The sequence below is a fragment of the Amphiprion ocellaris genome, chromosome 15 (assembly GCF_022539595.1).
Source record: "Amphiprion ocellaris isolate individual 3 ecotype Okinawa chromosome 15, ASM2253959v1, whole genome shotgun sequence".
NCBI lineage: Eukaryota > Metazoa > Chordata > Actinopteri > Pomacentridae > Amphiprion > Amphiprion ocellaris.
Window position 1 is genome coordinate 15,615,535 of NC_072780.1, and position 19,144 is coordinate 15,634,678.

Genomic DNA, 19,144 nt, shown 5'->3' on the forward strand with positions numbered 1-19,144 from the left:
GACAGTGAGCTGGCAGGGTCTTCGTAGATCTACATATTCTAAAGGAAGCAACTGTGTGGAGTAAAGCCTTGATTACACTTTCTTGTGGACACTCCAGGCATGTAGTTGTTATTACTCCACCAAGGAACGTGGCGGAGTTATGTGATGATCGGTGTTGGTTTGTCTGTCTGTCTGTTAGCAACATTGCTAAAAACAGATTCACAGATGTGGATGAAATTTTCAGGGAAGGTCAGAAATGACACAAGGACCAAGTGATTAGATTTTGGCAGTGATGCGGCTTATAGTCTGGATCCATGGATCTGTTAAAGATTTATGTAACATTGCCAGATAGAGGCACGGCATCACTGTAACTATGACAAGTAAATACTACGTCAGCTGCCTCCTGCTTTTGTTGTTGTTATATTGCTTTTCCATTCCACAAGAGTCCACATGGAAGACTGTATCTATGAATTCGGCATGCAAAATTCTGCCAAGCATGAACACTATTGGTCTTGTAGCATAGTGAAGTGGACACTTGCGGACACCGTTTGAACATCTACGTAGAAATGAATCAAACTTCTTGATACACAGTGATGAGTTTTTAAGGGTTTTATCGAGACCAAAAAAGGATATTTAAGGTTACTGGAGATTCATGATTAAAAGAAACAAACACTGGTCTCTTGAGTTGAAATCAAATGTTTGGTTGACCCATGTGTTCACCCTGACCTCCTCCCGGCTCTAATATTGTGGCTCCATAGCAGGGGCTATGTCACCTCTCTTTGATTTTTATGCTTTATATATGAGAGAAGTCTCACTTTTTTTAACGGTTAGACACAACCAGGGCAGCCTTTATGCTAAACTAACCAAGAATTCAATCCGCATCAACTCACATTTTTGCTTTCAGCAACACACACCATGCTGTTATATATTAATCTGCAGAGTGCACATCAACACTATCAGCTTGCCTATAGAAGATATCACTTAATTTGTAGGCTTTCTTGTGACTGATAACATTTCAGTAATCCTATGAGACTGTTTGCGGCATGTCTGCATCATGTATGGGGATGGTTTTGGTTAGAGAAAAACTAAAGGAAGATAGATCACAGCTTCAGTGCACATCACAAGTTTCTCCTCCTATTTTCCAGCTGGTCCACAGGGAAATTACTCTAACGATATCCCTGGGAGCCTCGCAATCACAATCACATACATCATATTTACATTTACACACTAATTTAATGTTGTCCTTAAATAAGACAGTGCCAATTTTTGTTCACGCAAATGATTAAAGCCTTGGGGACTCCTTAAACTCACTTATTTGATCTAAAAAGACATTTCTTTGTACATTTTGAGGAGCTCGTTCTTGCACTCATTCAATTTTGATGATTAATTCAAAGGGAGGAGGCAGATTAAGCATTTCAAAGTATGAAACGAGGCAGAGGACAGAGAGGAACGAGATGAAAGCGGCAAGAGAAAGAGAGATCAGGACCAGGACGGGCTGAGAAGAGAGAAAGTGATACAGGCGGGGAAACTGAAAGATTGCTGCTTCTGTTTCTCAAGTCTGTTAGTACTGTGTCTTTGTAGGGCCTCTCCTGGGAAACGGAGGATATAACCCTCCAAAGTCTCCGCCGCTTCATGTAGGGTCAAGATCTTTTTGATCAGAGGTGACTGGGGGATAAAAGCGCATGAGGGGGTCAGGGAGGGGGAGTTGGGAGAAAAGTAGGCGAGAGCGAGAAGAATGGAGGATGAGTGACAGAAGATTTGAGGAAGGAGGGTGGGCGTCTGAGGTGGATGGGAAGATGAGGTGGACAGACGAGGATTTCACGCTGTCTGCTTCGCCGCCGAGCTTGGAGGGGGGCCGAACTTCAGAGGGAGGATGTTTCCCAATCAAGTCAGGACGAGAGGGGCCTGAAGTTTGTGTGGCACGGTTTCACGACTCCCAAAAAGTGGCAAGTGTCAGCGGGTGTGGAGAAGACACCAAATGACAGGGCAGACGCCTCCACACTGACTCTCAGGAGGGGGGTGGGTTGCATCAGAAGCTTTCTATCGATCACAGAGACTCTGAGATGCATGAGCGACACCAGATACCGCAGCCATATGTGCACATGAAATCACTGTGACCACACATGCGCATCAGCGACTGCTTATCTGCTGGAAGACAGCCTCCTTTTATTTCAAACCGCTCTTTTATGCCGGTTACACACAGGTGCTCATGCATTTGCACCAGTGTGTTTGTACTCCCACACATTCTTATTATGTCTGCATAATTAGCCCATTGCAACAGCAGTCATCTTATGAAATCAGTGTCATAGAACTCTCTACTGCTGCTGCTGCTACTGCTGCTGAGTTTTGAGTGCACTGCTCCTTTAAACAGCAGGCGTGGCTCTGCTACTACGACCCGCCTTTTATGCATAACAGCCAACTCTCCTTCCACCCGGATCATATAGTGCAGTAGTCTGCAAAGAAAGTGACTACAGCCAAGCGCTCTTTCCATCCCTGTGAGTGGTGGGACCGAGCCCAAACGGACTCATTTACCTTTAGAGGCTGTTTATCACCTGAGAAAAAAAAACAAAACAGAAAAAAAAAGACACAAAGCGGGGGAAAATCTCGCCGTTTACGCTTCGGGAGGAATCCTTGCCTGCTGCCGCTTTATGGAGACTTAAATTTACGCACGGCGGATCTATGAAGACGCAGACAGGTTTCTCACTCTCAACGCCAGGTAACTCTTTTTTTTTTTTTTTTTTTTTTTTTTTTTTAATAAATTTCACAGCAACTTCTCTTAAGTGTTACCACTCAAACAGAGGGAATGGGTGTTTCAGATCAAACCGGTTGAAGTTCGGAGCTTTTTCCTGCGCGCCTGCTGCTTAATTAACTGATCGGTGCGTTTTTGTTTTTTTTTTTTTTTAAGTCGCAGCTGAATTCTTTGAGCTTGATAAGGAGTTTGGACCGAGGAGGAGCTAAAATAAACCACTTTACATACGACTTCCCCCCGTCTGAACCGGGTTCATGTGGCAGGCAGAGTGGACGGGTACCTGTCTGTCCAATTAAAGTATTTAAATGGAATTTGGAGCAGTGAGCAGCAGTCCCCCTCCTCTGCCTGCTGTCACAGTATACTACTAAAACAGTGTTATGTAATGAAACACTGTTGCGAAACTTGGAACTTCTCAGCAACAACGCAGAGTAGTTTAACTTTAACCTTGCAGTATTAAAGCACAGGAGACTTCATTAGCTGCTTATGCTTTTGGGAAAAGTCACCATTTGTTGCAGTCTGTCAGCTTTAATACTCTATAGGCCTCCGCTGTAGTTTTAATTGGCAAACAGGAGCCTTAAATGATCACATTTTACGCACTTTTTTTCTTGAATGGTAGTGCAGCAGTCTCCAGTTTCCATGAACAAACTACTGTGGTGTATTCAAAATAGCTGCATTATGCTCAAGCCCTCAGACAGCGGTGGGATTATTGGGATGAGAATAAGGCTCAGTTCTGACACAACTCTTGGCTCTGTGCGTCTCTGCAGACACCGGGAACAGGGAGTGATTTCACCCCGCTGCCTGCAGCCCCCATGCCGGGCATCAGCTCCACCGCGCCTCGCTATGAAAGCTGGGACATGGACCACCTCGACCACTACCAGCATTATTTCTACGACGACCACGACCCGGACGAGGATTTCTTCAAGTCCACTGCGCCCAGCGAGGACATCTGGAAGAAATTCGAGCTGGTGCCGACCCCGCCCATGTCCCCCATCCGGGCGGTGGAAGGGTCGGGCAGGGTCGGGCTGCTGTGCCCGTCTCTGGGGGATAAACTGGAGTGGGTCTCTCAGTTCTTGGGGCAGGAGGACGAGCAGCAGCAGCAGCAGCAGGACCTGCCCTGCAGACTGACCACAGCCAACGACTCCTTCGGGAACCTGAGCTCCATCATCATCCAGGACTGCATGTGGAGCGGCTTCTCGGCCGGACAGCAGCTGGAGAGAGTAGTAGGGGAGCGCTGCGCCTCCTGTCCCGGGACGGCTGCCAAAGTCGTCGCCGGGTCTGCGGTCGCATCCCCGGGGAGGGCGCAGGGTGCAGCCCCCGCAGACACCTCGGCCCTGAGCGGCTTGGCGGCGGACTGTGTGGACCCGGCTGCGGTGCTCACTTTCCCGTTAACCGGTGGATGCAAGAAACAAGTGTCCTCCGGTTCTGAGTCACACACCGACTCATCAGGTCAGTAGCACACGAAATATGCAACTCAGGCTATTTTTTTTTAAACATAGAGGAAGATGCCACTACAAGCTGTGTTGTAGTTCGAGCTGCATCATCAGTGTGATGTTAGTTAATTTAGTGGTCATAATGATCTTATTCTTTCACATTTTCCTAAAAGGTGTGCACTTTGTAATTTCTCTTTGACTGTCCACTCAAAGTATTGTTTCTGTAATAGTGACTGAGAGTGAGTTAGACCTGAAATATCATGCCCTTTTGACTAATTTAATCAATATTTGGCTTTGGTTAGGAACTGTGTGGCACTAATGGCTGGCATGGCACATGATGATGACTGCATTGCGTTACCTTGGTGCATGCAACACATGCTTGAAGCCCAGAGAGCGACACGCCCATTGAAACATCTGCTCCTTGGCAGGGCTCCAGCAGACCAGCTGCTCCCTCTCCCTGCTCCTCCAGTCTGACTTATGATAACAATATCCTCTCCACGCTCCCCGGTGCAGATTTGACATGAATTCAATAAAGAGCAGTCCTTATTGGAACTTATGTAACACTGAGGCAAAGGAGGGGAAGTGGGAGGAAAGAAATCACGCCTCTTTTACTTATTATGTCTAGCCTAAATTTTCCCTCGCTCAAGACCTACTTTGTATTTTTTTCCCATTTTCCACTCCCTGAACCCATATGATTGAGTTTGGTATGTAGGCTGCCATGTGATGTTGAGCTTGGACCATGCATAATGGTGTGTGGAATGTCACAAAGGGAACTTGTTGCTGCATTCCTGTGCTCAACAGGCTGCGGCGCCAATTGTGTCAGTGGGTGGATTTGGTCCGAGCCAGCCCGGGCTGTGAATAGAGCAGGATTAGCCATTTACGAGGTCGGCTGGGCCTGCAGAATTCTTTGACACAAGTTGGAGGGAGCGTTTCACACCATTTCAGGGGATAATATGTCCTCAAAGAAGAGGGAGAATAAGCAATCACAGGAAATAAATGTGTGCTTAAGCTTCATTAAAGGCCCATTATGGGGTTAGTTGAAAGAATTTATTCCGCGTGCTTTGTAATATGAGATGTCATCTTTTGTCACATGAATTGTGTTAGGAATAATAGACAGGCAGCTTTTTGTCTGTCCCCATCGTAGAGAGATTCTGAGCAGTCATATCTGCACAAGTGCAATTACTTTAAAAGAGTGTATCACTTTACAAGAGCGCTGAAAATCTCCCAAGAGTCCAGTAAGTTTGCAGGAATCAAGTCGATAAGACCTTTTCGTCATGTTTAATACCCAGTTTTCAAGCCAGTAAACAGAGCGGCAAATGGTTTGAAACACGCTGAATATTAGTGGGCTTGTTTTAACAAGTTGAAGCGTTGTCGATTTGCACCTGAATGCTTTTTCACCCCACCTGTCTCTGCCTCTCATCCTCACTCTGTCCACATGAATGAAGAGAGGGAATTTCCACTCAGGGAGCTGACCTAATGCAATGATGATTCAGAGCATTAGTGGGAGTGTGTGTTCTCTGAGAGAGTGAGAGAGAGAGAGTGTGATCATGCAGGTTTCATGAGGTTGTGTGAAGTTCATTTTTACAGTAGTGTGTAATTGGTTGAGGAGGCAGAAGGCCACAGTGAGAGTATCCACTGGGGTTGCTCAGTCACTTCTGATGTCACCCCCACTTTTTCAAATCAGCTGTCATTTGCGGTCTTTTAAAAATGTTCCTGAAATATTCAATTTATTAAATGTCTCTCTCCAGATGATGAAGATGACAAAGATGAGGATGAGGAGGAGATTGATGTGGTGACGGTGGAGCACAAGCAGCAACGTAAACCTCGTCGTCTGGTCAACACCCGTAAGCCGGTGACCATAACGGTGCGAGCGGACCCCTTCGACCCTGGCATGAAGCGTTTCCACATTTCCATCCACCAACAGCAGCACAACTACGCTGCCCCCTCCCCGGACACTCTGCCGACGCCGGCCGAGCCGCCGCGCAAGAGAGTCCGGCAGGAGGCCTCCACTCAGGTGACCCAGCCCCACCAGAACTCTCACTACCAGCAGCCCCGGCCCGGCCACGCCCCCCTGAACTTGGACAGCAGAAAGTCTCACGTGACGGCGGCGGGAGTCAGGTCGGAGTCCCCTAACCTCAGCGCCTCGTCTCCTACCTCCTCCTCGTCGCCTTCCTCTCCCCCCTCTTCTTCCTCCTCTTCCTCCTCCCATCATCAAAGCTCCCCCTCCAAGCCCCACTCCTTCCACCACCTCTCCAGCCCCCAGTCGTCTGACTGCGAGGACACAGACAAACGCAAGGCGCACAACTTCCTGGAGCGCAAGCGACGGAACGACCTGCGCTCGCGGTTTCTGTCGCTGCGGGACGAGATCCCGGGCTTAGCGGACTGCCCCAAGACTCCGAAGGTGGCGATCCTGACCAGGGCCACGGAGTACCTGCAGCAGCTGCATGCCAGCGAGAGGCAGAAGGCTCAGGAGAGGAAGCAGCTGAAAGCCAGGCAGCTGCAGCTGCTGCAGAGGCTGGCTCAGCTCAAACGGTCCTGAACGACGGGATCAGCTGTCACCTCACACATACACTCACAGAGCTGAATGGGGGCTATATGAAGGAGAAAAGACACTAATGTTCACTCTGAGTTGGTCACATTGGAATAGTGCGGGTGGATTTAATATTTTTTTTGTTTCTTATTTTTGTGGTTTGCACATTAGCTTCTGAGTGATTGACAAGGCCGCAAGCCGTCAGGACAGCAAGCTAGGGACTGATGTTATGGGGCATCTTACGGGCAGATTGATATGTCCATGGTCACTCAGTATAGGTTTGTCAAACTGTTTTATCCCCCCTTGTGAAAAATATTCCACACTGTTGCTTGCTACAGGAAGGCCTGCCGTGAATGCAGCAGTGTTTATTTGATAAACTGCTTCAACTGTGCTGTTAACGGCTGTACTGGTCTCCTTGATTGTGATAGGGCTTGTTGTGCTTGCACAGCTGTGATGTCTCCCCTGAAGTTTCTTTGTAGACCCCCCCCTGCAAAGTTAATCTCTTTTATGGTCCTCTGCTGCTTAGTGCTTGGCACACAACTTGTAAATTTCAAGTTGAGCCTTTTTTCCCATGCTCTGTTTTATTTCTCTTTATTTCCTGTCATTATCTCACAATAGCTGTACTCTTCTCTGTTTGTTCCTATTCTTTTCTTTGCTCCTTTTCCTCATCAGTAGAGTTTCTAGCTTCATTCATGCTCAAGACTTTCAAGAGTAATGTTGCAGCTGAAAGGATATAGTGTCACTCTGCATATCAGGAACAGACGAGGTTAAATCTTCAACCTCTGTGCCTGCAGGCTCCACTGGTAACTTCAGCATTTCCTTCTTGCATCACAAATGTTTGGAGAGCAGCCTCATGTCCACAATAACAGCCTGTTTTTGTAGAATTATTTGGAGAAAATAATACGTTGCCATGCAGACATTGTTTGAGATTCATCCGATTTTCACAAAAAAAAAACTATCTGCGAAAACCCTATTGAAGACTTTATTATTGTTGTGCCATGGAGACCAGCCAAAAGGTGAATGTCGGCTTCAGTTAATTACCTAAAAAGAAACTTTTCAAGAATGGCTTAAATTTAATCTGTGTCTGAGTAACATCAAAAACGCCATCTTTTTGCTTGGAGATGAAGCCCACTGAGTTCCAACTGTATATTTGTTTCATCTTGCTGTCTGATATATTTGTTTTTTTTTTTTGTTGATGTAATGCCTTTAGAAGCCTTTCAATGTATGTAGACTATCCAGTTGGATGTTATGTATATAGGACCCTTACTGTACAGTCCCTTCCAAACCAAAACCAGAGCTGTCTACTATACTCATCCTAGTTTTTGTTCGGGCCCTGCATCCTAAACCGGGGCCAAGCTTGCTGGCTTTTCAAAGATAACTCAAAGCTTATATTTTTGTTAATAAAATGATTATGAAAAGAGTCAAAATAAAACACTTTGAACATCGATCACACTAGCCACTTTGTCACAATGTTTTTTTTTCTTTTTTTGCAAAGCCTACTTGTTTTCTTTTACTGCTCATTACTTTTTTGTCTCTGGGGTTTCTTTATTTGTACAAGTCAGAGTCGACAAAAATTTTATACTATATTTTCCTACCGAGTTGTCTTTCAGTGTGAGCTAATGAGTGTTTTCGTTACTGTAGCTGGCAGCGCTTCATTGGTGGTTGTGTGCTGAAAATTGGTACGTGTGCTCTGCTTTCTCTCTCTGGAGTGGGAAGCACCTGAATGCTCCTGTATTTAATCCAGTCACTGTAGCTGTAGCACTCTTAGATGTGGTGTGGAGGAGGGTGGGGACTTAAGAGGATCTACTGATTAAACTTCTGGTTGTGTGTAGCCTTTAGTGACCTTAATGTTAATGCTTTCTTTTTGTTTCTTTTTTTTGCAAGCCCGGTGCTGCCTATTGCCCCATAAGCCATGTGACAGACCACACTGTAGCCCTGGATCTAGTACTGTAAATGATTCTATCATGACGAGTAGCATGCCCTGCTTTAAAAGCACTCAGGAAAATCCATGCAGCCCGTAGCTCTTGTGATAGGGCCATAGGCTGCGCTTGAGAAAAATGCCCGCCATTATAATATGCTGTATGTATAAAATAACCTCAGAAGCCACTTCAGACATGGAAAATAGAGCAATGCGTCAGAGGAGTCCTGATGGATAGGGTTGACTAAATACTTAAAGATATCATTAATGTTTTCCTTCTTCCTTCCTCAAAAATGCTAATTAATTCAGCACAAACCACCAACAGCCCTGATTGGAATTTAGTTTTTTTTGCCCAAATATGGTGCACCCACAGCAGTGGATTGCACTGATCTTTGACTTGTATTGGTCACTGGTCTCTGCTGTGGCACGGTCATAGCAGCAGTGGACGTTGCTTACTTACTTGGTGAGTTCAACAATGGTGATTTTTGGAGCCTTGTCTCAGCACTTTGTTTTTTTTTCTGTACCTCATAAGCCTCTATGTATGAAGAGTAAGTCAGAAAAAATAATAAATTTCATGGTTTGACATCAATATTGATTTGTTTGTGTGGTCTCTTTGTCTCTTTCTCAAAAAACAATTATCTTCCAGCTATAAATATTACAAATATCTGGATATAGCATCTCTATCATCTTCAATGTCTCACTTTGACCTGGGTCAGAATTTTATTGTATTACACATTTTCTTCCACCGATGAGAACCACTTGTATGAATGAACGTACATCTTCCTCTCCCCCATGCACTATTTGTTTTCAGCAGTCTCCAAGGTAACCCCTCCTGGCATCTTTACCATGGCAACAAGGATCTTTGCTCTACTACTGCAGAGCTCTGACAGTTTCCATAGAAACAATAGGCGACTAACTCTGATGAAATTGTCTCCATAAAGCATTTCACAGATATTGTAAATGAAGCCAGCAATCTGATCTGAATTTTTGCACAAATGCAGCATGAAGGCGACATAAATCAATTCTGATAACTTGTTGCCCGAATGACCCACACTGGAGTGACTGAGTAGTAAAACTAATCAGTGGAATTCACAGCAGAAAGCCTGAAAAATTATCCTAAATAAAATAAACTCATACACACACATACACAACTCCACATAATCCCCCCCATCAAGCCACGTTTCCACAGTAACGGCTGCCCATTGCCTTGGCAACAACCCATCTGTCATCTCTTTCCCAAACGCGCATGCGCGGCGCCGTCAGCTGGGCTGCCGAGGAGGCAGCATCATGGCGGCGTCCACTCTGAGCGTGCAGCGCGCCTTACAGAGAGCGATGGTCCCGTCTTTGGTGGTGATTTTAGGAGCTACCGGCACCGGCAAGTCCAAACTGGCGATCGAGCTCGGAAAACGGCTTCAGGGCGAAATAATCAGCGCCGATTCCATGCAGGTAGGAAACGTGTTGACGCGAGGAAACGCGCAGGGAGTCCTTGACATGGCAGCCATTGTGCTTCAGATGACACCCGGATTGTTGGAATAATCCGAATAAAAGATCTGCCAGTCGAGCAAGTTAGTGCAGATTTTAAAGTAAAGAAGCAGAGGATCATCTCAGTTAGTGCTGAATCTACAGAAAGTCGAATATCAGCTGCTGCGCCAGATAGCAGCTGTTAGCAAAACCCGCTTAAATATGAAAATGACTTTACATTTTCAATATAATAAGTTGTTCCTTCTACGATCACTATGTCAAAGATGTATCGAACCCATATCCAGCTCGAAAGCTCCTCTCAGATGTGCTGGAGCTGCAGAGGAACTCGGGTTTTAAGGTTTCTCATCTGCTTTAGCTTCAGTCTGAGCGGCCTGTAGGACCCTGCAGGGACATGCAGCAGAATTAAAGAAGAAATTCACTTATTAATACAGTAAACAAATCGATCAGGTCAGTAAAAGTGAAGTATATTTCCAAGTCTCCGAGCACTCATGCACAGATAGGGCTGAGCTGTAATTCAGTTCTTGTGACATTCAGGTGCATTATGTCAGACTTACGTGATGTCAAGGTGCACAGCTCATGTGTAGTATGTTTTATTAAACATCAATTATTGAGTGATTCTCAAACTACTTTTAAAATGGTTACCTTTCTAATATAAGCAGGGTTGCAGCTGACACGGGTGCTTCTCAACCGGAGCACAGCAGATTTCCCGAATACAAAAAGTGGAGGCTTTTAATATGATTAGTCATTGTGCTCCAGCTCTGGAAGTTTGTCACATTTCTGTTTGGTTTGACGTCATATTACAGGTCTACACACTGGCTTTTGTCTTGTGAAAAACCTCAAAGTAATGTGGATACGTATATAGTGTTGTTAAAAAACAGCACAGCTGAGTTTAACCCCAAGATGATAAGATACACATTAATAATTCCACTCAAGAAGACTGACCTAACATGCAAGACTGGATACATGGTGTGAATTGATAATTTAAAATCCAGACTGCATCATGAGCGTCTGTTGTAAAATATAAAGCATGCAAAATAATAGTATATGCTATTTAATTTACAATAAAGCCGCTAATCCAACAAAGCATACTATTTGAGGAATAGAATCAGGTAAAAGGTAAGATGTCTTGTGAAATTCTGTTTTCATGTCTGCTGTGTGCAGTTCAAATGCTAAAATGTGTAGACGTCTTGTGCAATGTAGCCTGAGCTTAATAAATCCCAGTCAGACTGAGTGCACATGAGTCATGGGTGAGCGTAGGGATCAATGCAATCATGCTATAAAATAATAGTTGATCCATTACTGACTTTTATTGCTAATCCAGTCGATATCTTAGTGCTACATGCTATGTTGACACAGGATAATACCTGCTTATTTTGTCTGGGCTGTGTGTCTCGCCTGCATCGCTCACGCTGTGTGTGTTGTTAAATTTTAGTATAATGTTTATGTAAAGGGGAGGCAAGTTGTCATCACGGCACATCTCAGGTGATGAATGTAAGTCAATGTAATGCCTCCTGCCGTGATGGAGACACGTCTGTGTGTGTGTTTGTGTCAAAGCGGCGACATTTAAAAGCTCTCACGCTTGTGTCACTCGCCCCCCTCTCTCTCAGCCCCTCCCTGCCTTCTGGTTCTCAGGCTCCGTTGCCACAGCAACCAGAGGGCACGCACACAAAAGGAAAGGTTGGGAGCCGGTTTGCGTCTGGGTCACGCACGGAAACAAACACAGCTACTCTCAGCTACACACATCTGCCGGTGTCCAGCCGGGAATTTCTCTGACTGCCGGATTCAGCGGCTAATCGCATCTTTCATCACCTCTCTCCTGCTTCACCGCCACCTTCCTCCTCACCCTCCTTCCGCTCCTTCTTCTTCCCGCCTCTTGGTGTGCGTTGTCCTTGACAGTGTCTGTCTCAGTGGGGAGCGCCTCTTCCAGCAGTCACCTGGTGTTGGGTAAACTGGGTTACGCTAATAACGTTTCAGCCCAGAATATCGCGACGACCAGCGGCTCTGGCGGTGGAGAGAAACAGTGGCCTAGTTACAGCACGGCAGCCCCAGCCTCAGTCTCCACAATCCCCGGCCTTGTTGCTACCCTCCTGTTGGTGTGTGTGACAGCGAGAGAAAGCGAGGGAGACATGCAGACATGGAGTGAGTGAGAAAGAGACTGCTTATGTGAGAATGAGGCTGTGTATAGGCTAGAGCTGCCCTGTGTTGTCTTTGGGATAGGAAACAGTCTGGTCTTGTTTGGGAGAAAGCAGCATTGTGCTGAGCTGGTGCATATTCAGCGCCGTGCTACGCCGGCCCAGCAGCTGATAGTGAATGGACACGCTGTGGCCACTGGGAAGTGTCTATTGTCCCGGGGAGAATTGGTTCCCACACTCCCTAACACTCCTATTGTGTTCCTATCACCCCCTCCTGCCCCTGGCCCATGCCCCCAACCCACAGTTCATTGGACATGCAGGGGGATATTATTCACTCATTAAATGAACATGCTATCTATGGCAAACACACAAGTGCCTCGCTGTACTGTCATTGAATGAGGCTCTGCCAAATAGTGTAAACCCTTGGTTTCCCAAAGTGGGGTCCAGGGACCAGCAGGGGTCCCTCAGCATAATAGTTGGAATTATGGGACATTGTGGGACTGATTTTAACGCCCATCGCCTCATATATATATATATGTGTGTAACAAAATCATCTCACCAGGTTTCCTAATTCAGCCAGTTATTTAAAGTCTTCTTATTTGACACAGAGAATCTCCAGTGCACCACATTTAGTGCTAGTTGAATCCAGAACTAGGTTTGTAGTACAGTGCAGCATGTGTTTTACTAAATTTAACTGGACTCCATGCCCTTTTGCTTTCAATTTCCTGAGGCTCCTCGTCTTGTGCTGCATGCATAGGCTACATTCCATCTCTGTCTAATGTGCTGGTTATGTTGGCCGTTAATTCAAATGCAATAGACTCAAAGAGGTCTACAGGGGCCTAAATGTGGCTGTCTGAATTGTTCATCCTCATGTTTAAAAGATTACACCCTCAGAGACCCGTGCTACAGTGGTGTTGAGCCTGGGTTACTTTGGGGGAATGTATTAAGTGAATATCTTGGGTGTACAATGTGGATCAGACGGCTGACAGCTGCTCTTAAATGATACGACTTCCCTGGCTTCAAAGAATTTTAGGAGGATTCATGCAAAAAGTGTACACATCCTGGTAGTGGTGGGTTGTGAGCCGGAGTTAGCGTGATGAAAGTGGTTGAGGTTTAGGTGTGGTGGAATCTAGGCAACTTTATGAGAGAAATTAGAAATATCTTTATGTGTTCATAACAATAATACATCAACAAGTTGTAGGATTTCATCGGGCTTTTGATCATCTGTAGCAGATGGACATTTGTTAATCACCCCACAGGAGAGGATGACTTATTAAGGCATCACTTACTGGCAACACTTAGCAGAGCATTATTGATAATAAGAAACAGCTGACATGGAGAGTGACAGTAAGTGGACAGACTGAGTGATTCATGTGAGGAGAGTGAAACATTAGATCAGTATACCTTAAAACTGTGATCACATGCTGCCTGTACTGCTGCACTGTACTGTATGAGTGAAATGCACTGCGGACTTCTGTGTGTCGCTCCTCATTTGCCGCTGTCACCGTATAGAGTCTATATGTCATGATCACTAAAAGCAAGGACAGTCTATACCAGGGGTGTCAAGCTCATTTCAGTTCAGGGACCACATTCAGCCCAATTTCATCTCAGGTGGGCCGGTCCAGTAAAATCAGAGCATAATAACCTATAAATAACCACAACTCCAATTTTTTCCTTTGTTTTCGTGCAAAAAAGTATGTTCTGAAAATGTTCACATTTAAGGAATTATCTTTTAACAAAACATGATGAACAACCTGAAATTTCTTAAGAAAAATAAATTCAATTTCAACAATATTTTTCCTCAGTTTATCATTTACACGTTACAACTTACAAATCAGAGTGTCTATAGAAGAACAAAACATTTAATCACAGGTATCTGGAACTGAACGATGTAGGTTTTTACTTTATGATCCAAACGACAAGTCAGACAAAAAAAGACAACAACAAAATATTACAAAAATGAGACAAAATGACAAAAGAACAATGAACAATGTAGTATTTTACTTTATGATCAAAACAACTTGTCATGGCCTAGAAATTATTTTAAGTTTATAGTTTTACAAATTAGAATTTGCAGTTAATGTCTTCGCTGTTTTACAAAGTCGTTGCACGAGCCAGACTGGACCCTCTGATGGTCTGGTTAGTGATTGTGATTGTTTTTGTTATCCCTTTAGGGTATTTTGTAAACACTAAGGTGACGAGTACAACTCAACTTTACTGTGTTCCTGACTTGAAGGATGTAAAAAGACTGCTCATATTTTGTGTGGTTTTATGGAATGTTATAAATATAAGGTCCTTTAAGATACGCTATGATGCCAGTGACCCATTGACCACTTTGGGAAACGGCAACATCAACCTTCTTTCAGTGAACTAGCTATTTTGATGACAGTGCTCGATTCACAGTGTGCAAACAAATTCTCTCAACATTATTTTGCAGGGACACCATCGCTCCATCCTGGGCTCAGCCCCAACTAAGACAGCTGTGATTGGTTTAAAGAAATACAAGGAAGCCAAGGTGTTTATTCACCTATAGCAGAATGATAATGGGTGCAGTCAGACCATTCTGCAGTGCTGTAGAGATAGCTGTGGGTATGTGAGAATACATGCACTGTAGTCTTATAGTTGAATCCCGACTATAAGACAGTTTACTGTGTGCAGTTCTGCTGCTCACTTCCTCTGCATTTCCTGCCTCTTTCTAGCATCTCTCTCTCAACACAGAAACACAAAAGCCCCAAATTAAATATGATGCAATTCTTACGATGCTAATTAAATAATAATTTGCACTCACTAGTACTGGTATTCAACCTTGATACATTTCGGGTATTCTGTTTAGCAAGCTGCCTGAGAAAACCAGCAGTGCATCTTTAATGTTTTGGGTATCTTGGATATTTTAGTTTAGAGCCCGACTGCTATATTAGAGTTGATGTATATGGTGTCCAGTATGGGCTGATATGTTTCTGTTTTTTTTTCCATACAGAACATATTACAGAAAGAGATGATTGAGGCACATGTAGCAGAGTGTGTGTGTGTATATATATATATATATATATATATATATATATATGTATATATATATATATATATATATATATATATATATATATATATACATATATATATATATATATATATATATATATATATATATATATATATATATATATATATATATACATATATATATCACAGCTGAGCAAATGATGGTGCTGAATCAGGCAGTGTCTTAATGACGTCTTACTGACTTGTTTGTAAACCACATTGTACTATATACAATATACTACTGTTCAAAAGTTTGAGGTCACTTCGAAATGTCCTTATTTTTGAAAGAAAATCACTTTTTTTCAATGAAGGTAGCATTAAATTAATCAGAAATACAGTCTGGATATTGTTAATATGTCAAATGACTTTTTAATGGAATATCTCCATAGGGGTACAGAGGAACATTTCCAGCAACCATCACTCCTGTGTTTTAATGCTACAATGTGTTAGCTAATGGTGTTGGAACGCTAATTGATGATTAGAAAACCCTTGTGCAGTTATGTTAGCACACAAATAAAAGTGTGAGTTTTCATGGAAAACACGGAATTTTCTGGGTGACCCCAAACTTTTGAACGGCCATGCATATACATACTGTTCAGTATTGGTGTGGCTCTACTCTAGCTTCCCAGCAACACTTGAATGCATCAGCGAGGAAGAGTTAAACAGTTGACTGGAGCTACTAGCTGATATTTGACTATCACTGAACAAAAGATAACTTAATGTTCACTTACACAGGGTTTCTATTTCAAGAACCTTTCACGTATATACAAAGTTCAATTGTACTGAATAGTGAAATAACAGAGAACAGTTGTTGCCTTGAAAGTTGTAAATGAACCTAAAAGGATCACTGCTGGAGCAGAGTCTAGTCAAAGCACCAGTATGATTCCGTTAATGCTTTGTGAAAGATCTGAATTACTCAACACCCTCCTCCTCTCCAGACAAAGAGCGGTTTTCTCACGCCTCCTCAAAGTCACATGTTCGGTGGATTAACTAATAACACATTGTTACCACAAAATAAATAGTTTCACTGCAGGCTGTTAAAAAAAAAAAAAAAAGCAGTTTGAGGTTGTGTGTGGGCGGGGCAGAGAGGGGGGTATCACACTAAAGGGCCATCAGAGGCCCTGGGGGGCAATTTAACAGGTCATGCACACGCATTCGGCATTACTGCGGTTAGTGTTGTGTTTGGACGTATTGGTGGCCGGTGACCCTTGGCTTTATGCATGCGTGACTGGAGGTGCCGTATTCTCTTAAAGGACAACATGAGGAGTGAAAGGGAGGATGGTTTGTCAGGCTTATTCATTTTCTGCTGAATGTGAAAAATAGGTCTGAACAGCAGGAAAGCTGTCATGTGTCATTTCGGCCTTTATAGTCGTGTAAAATTGGAGAGAAGCCGGTCTTTCATAGGGAACGGGCTGATTCTCCTTTAAGTCATAAATTTGGAACATGGTGGTCACGTTGCCAGGGTTTGACTGTGGTGAGGGGTTCGTATGCTTTCAGAGGTTATGCTCATTACTGGCCAGAGGTTATTACACACACATGCAGCAACGCCAACTGCTTATCTGCATATTAAACACGTCCTACACTCGAAAACTGTGCAGCTATGTGTTAGATCCCTCTAATTTGCTGGCAGTCATCCCTTCCTCCACCTCTCTCTCTTTCTCCCTCATTGTGCATCTCTCTCTCTCCCCCTCCCACTGTCTCTCTATCTGTCTGGTGTGGCTATGACCTGTCTGGGCTTTGACGTCTCCGTTTGTATTGTAACTCCGGCAATGCCGCCTCCCACGTCCCATTTATGATGCGTCTTTTTAAGTAATCTAAGCTGGTGTAGGAGAGAGCCAAAAAAGCGAGCTGATGAACTCTTATTTTCATTATGTGTGTGTTTGTGTGTGTGTGTGTGTTGCAGTCTGCGGGTGTGGTGATGCGGTCACCGCTACAGTAAAGCAGCAAGGAAGAGGAGGATAGCAGGATAGAGAAGGAGGAGGAGGAGGAGGAAGAAGAAGAGTGGGGATGGTGGGGCTACGCCATGAATGATTTATTAGTCTGGCATTACTGGGCCATTCCCCACAGAGAGACAGAGGAGAAGATGGAAGGATAAATTGTTGAAGGATGGTGCCTTGAGGGGAAGGATGGAAGGGGTAAAAAGAAAAAATAGACAGAAAGGTACTCGGTTGTAAGTGTAGCAGAGGAAAGGAGTTGGAGGGAGGGGTAAAAATGGCTTACAGCTTTGTGTGTAGGGCCTCGATCAGAGGTCAGAGTAAGGATGGACTGCATCATCTTTATCTCCACAGCAGGGTTGACTGGTTAGAACTGACCCCCGGCTGCTTTTGAGCAAAGATCTCTGCATTTTCGAGGTTATGGCAGTAAATGTTGTCTCTAAATGAGGAAAGTCCAAGTAGGTTCCATTCTAAATTACACTAAAATGCAATTTACATCATCATGGGCTCACTGAAAGACAAGCTAATGAGATAAAGCTTCGGTTTGATTTACAAATCCTGTCATGTGTTACTGAATTATTACATAGATGCACATAGATGGACTGTTTCCAGTACACACACTCAGATTATTGTTCTGATTGCTACCTTTGTGAACCTCTGTAGGAAAGTCAGGATGCTCAACGTCTTCTTTAGGCTTGTGCAACTTTTAATTACACCCGAAGGATTATGAGATTATACGTTACTCTGCGTCAACCTCTCAGCAACAGACACGCCGTCACATTCAACCTGTCTAAAGGCAATTAGTGGATTCACCCGTGGATGCGAGTTCAATCTGTGTGCGCCATAATGTTGTGAATTCTGCTGAAGATGCAGACATAACTGGGCTTTTTGTATCAGATGAACAGAAAGCCCAGAATGAAAGAAGCTGCTGTGACCTGTCAGCTGTTTTTCATACATCTTCTTTTATTTAATCCTCACTTGACAGAGGAGGGTTAAATAAAGGTGCCATGATTTGCAGTCACACCCATTGTTCCATTAGCCACTGAGCTAATGGATAGAAAAAAAGACACTTGGCAAGCAGTGGCCAAGGTTGTTGGGTTGGAGAGCTTTTCGCTCCCTTTTCAAAGCATCTCTTTATTGAATTGTTTGATGTATAACACTCGGGAGCAACTTTAACCACTCAGTAGAGGAAAAAATGTAAATTTCAAACTGTGAGTGACTCGTGCCAACATGTTCCCAGTCAGGTGAGCGGTGAGATGCTTTGAACAAAACAGTTAAACGCCTCCATACTATTTAATAACTCCAGCTGCTTCAATGTCAGCCCTTGTTTTCTTTGTTAATCACATAATTGAATGTATTTAATGCTGTCTTTCGGTGCGACTTTTGTTTCGTGAGAGGTGAGAATTACAGAGTAGCTAATGATATGATGCTATCACAATGCATTGCCCATTATGTGTGTATTATTTTTGTGGATGTATTATCGTTACAATTCAATTTGAATAATGGGCCAATTCAGTTAATTGACTCTTTGATTTGCTTTGCTCCGCTGTCTACCATTTTCCCCTTCAGAGTTTCATCTTCTTGATTGCAGGTTTGTTGGGTTCTGTTGTCCCCTGGTGATTTGATAAGCAGCTCTATGAGCAGTCATGAAGAGGGGACTGTATTCATATGTAACTGGACATGGGAGTTTGTTTAAAGTTGGGGTCGGCCAGTACTGATTGTTAGCAGTGAAGAAGATGAACAACCCGTACTTAGAACCAACATCCATTTGCAATAAGACATACCTTTCTACTGTCAAAATATAAACTCAAGGACAAAGCTTTGTTAAAATTCCTTTGTCTATTTATGTCTTATGAATGTCTAATTAAAACAGAGCTTTTGAACTTTTATGCTTCATTGCTGATTGACTGGTACTCGTCATGTGCAACCAATCAGCTAGTGCTGTGGGCGG

General features: G+C 43.8%; 2 protein-coding genes across 5 annotated transcripts in view; both read left to right on the forward strand.

Moving 5' to 3' along the window:
* Nucleotides 1–2,479: 2,479 nt before the first annotated feature.
* myclb (MYCL proto-oncogene, bHLH transcription factor b) lies at nucleotides 2,480–9,195 on the forward strand. The gene is made up of 3 exons (XM_023283019.3): nucleotides 2,480–2,695; nucleotides 3,493–4,174; nucleotides 5,907–9,195. The coding sequence occupies exons 2-3, from the start codon at nucleotides 3,538–3,540 to the stop codon at nucleotides 6,695–6,697; spliced, it is 1,428 nt and encodes a 475-aa protein (XP_023138787.2). The 5' UTR covers nucleotides 2,480–2,695; nucleotides 3,493–3,537; the 3' UTR covers nucleotides 6,698–9,195.
* Nucleotides 9,196–9,854: 659 nt separating this feature from the next.
* trit1 (tRNA isopentenyltransferase 1) overlaps nucleotides 9,855–19,144 on the forward strand; it is a 50,022-nt gene continuing 40,732 nt past the window's right edge. For 2 of the 4 annotated variants that reach the window (XM_035954129.2, XM_055017926.1), the window contains exon 1: nucleotides 9,855–10,052. In XM_035954129.2, the coding sequence (XP_035810022.2) occupies nucleotides 9,894–10,052 (159 nt within the window). In that variant the 5' untranslated portion in view covers nucleotides 9,855–9,893. The remainder of the gene's footprint in view (nucleotides 10,053–19,144) is intronic. The other 2 variants (XM_023283015.3, XM_023283017.3) reach the window with 1 other exon arrangement.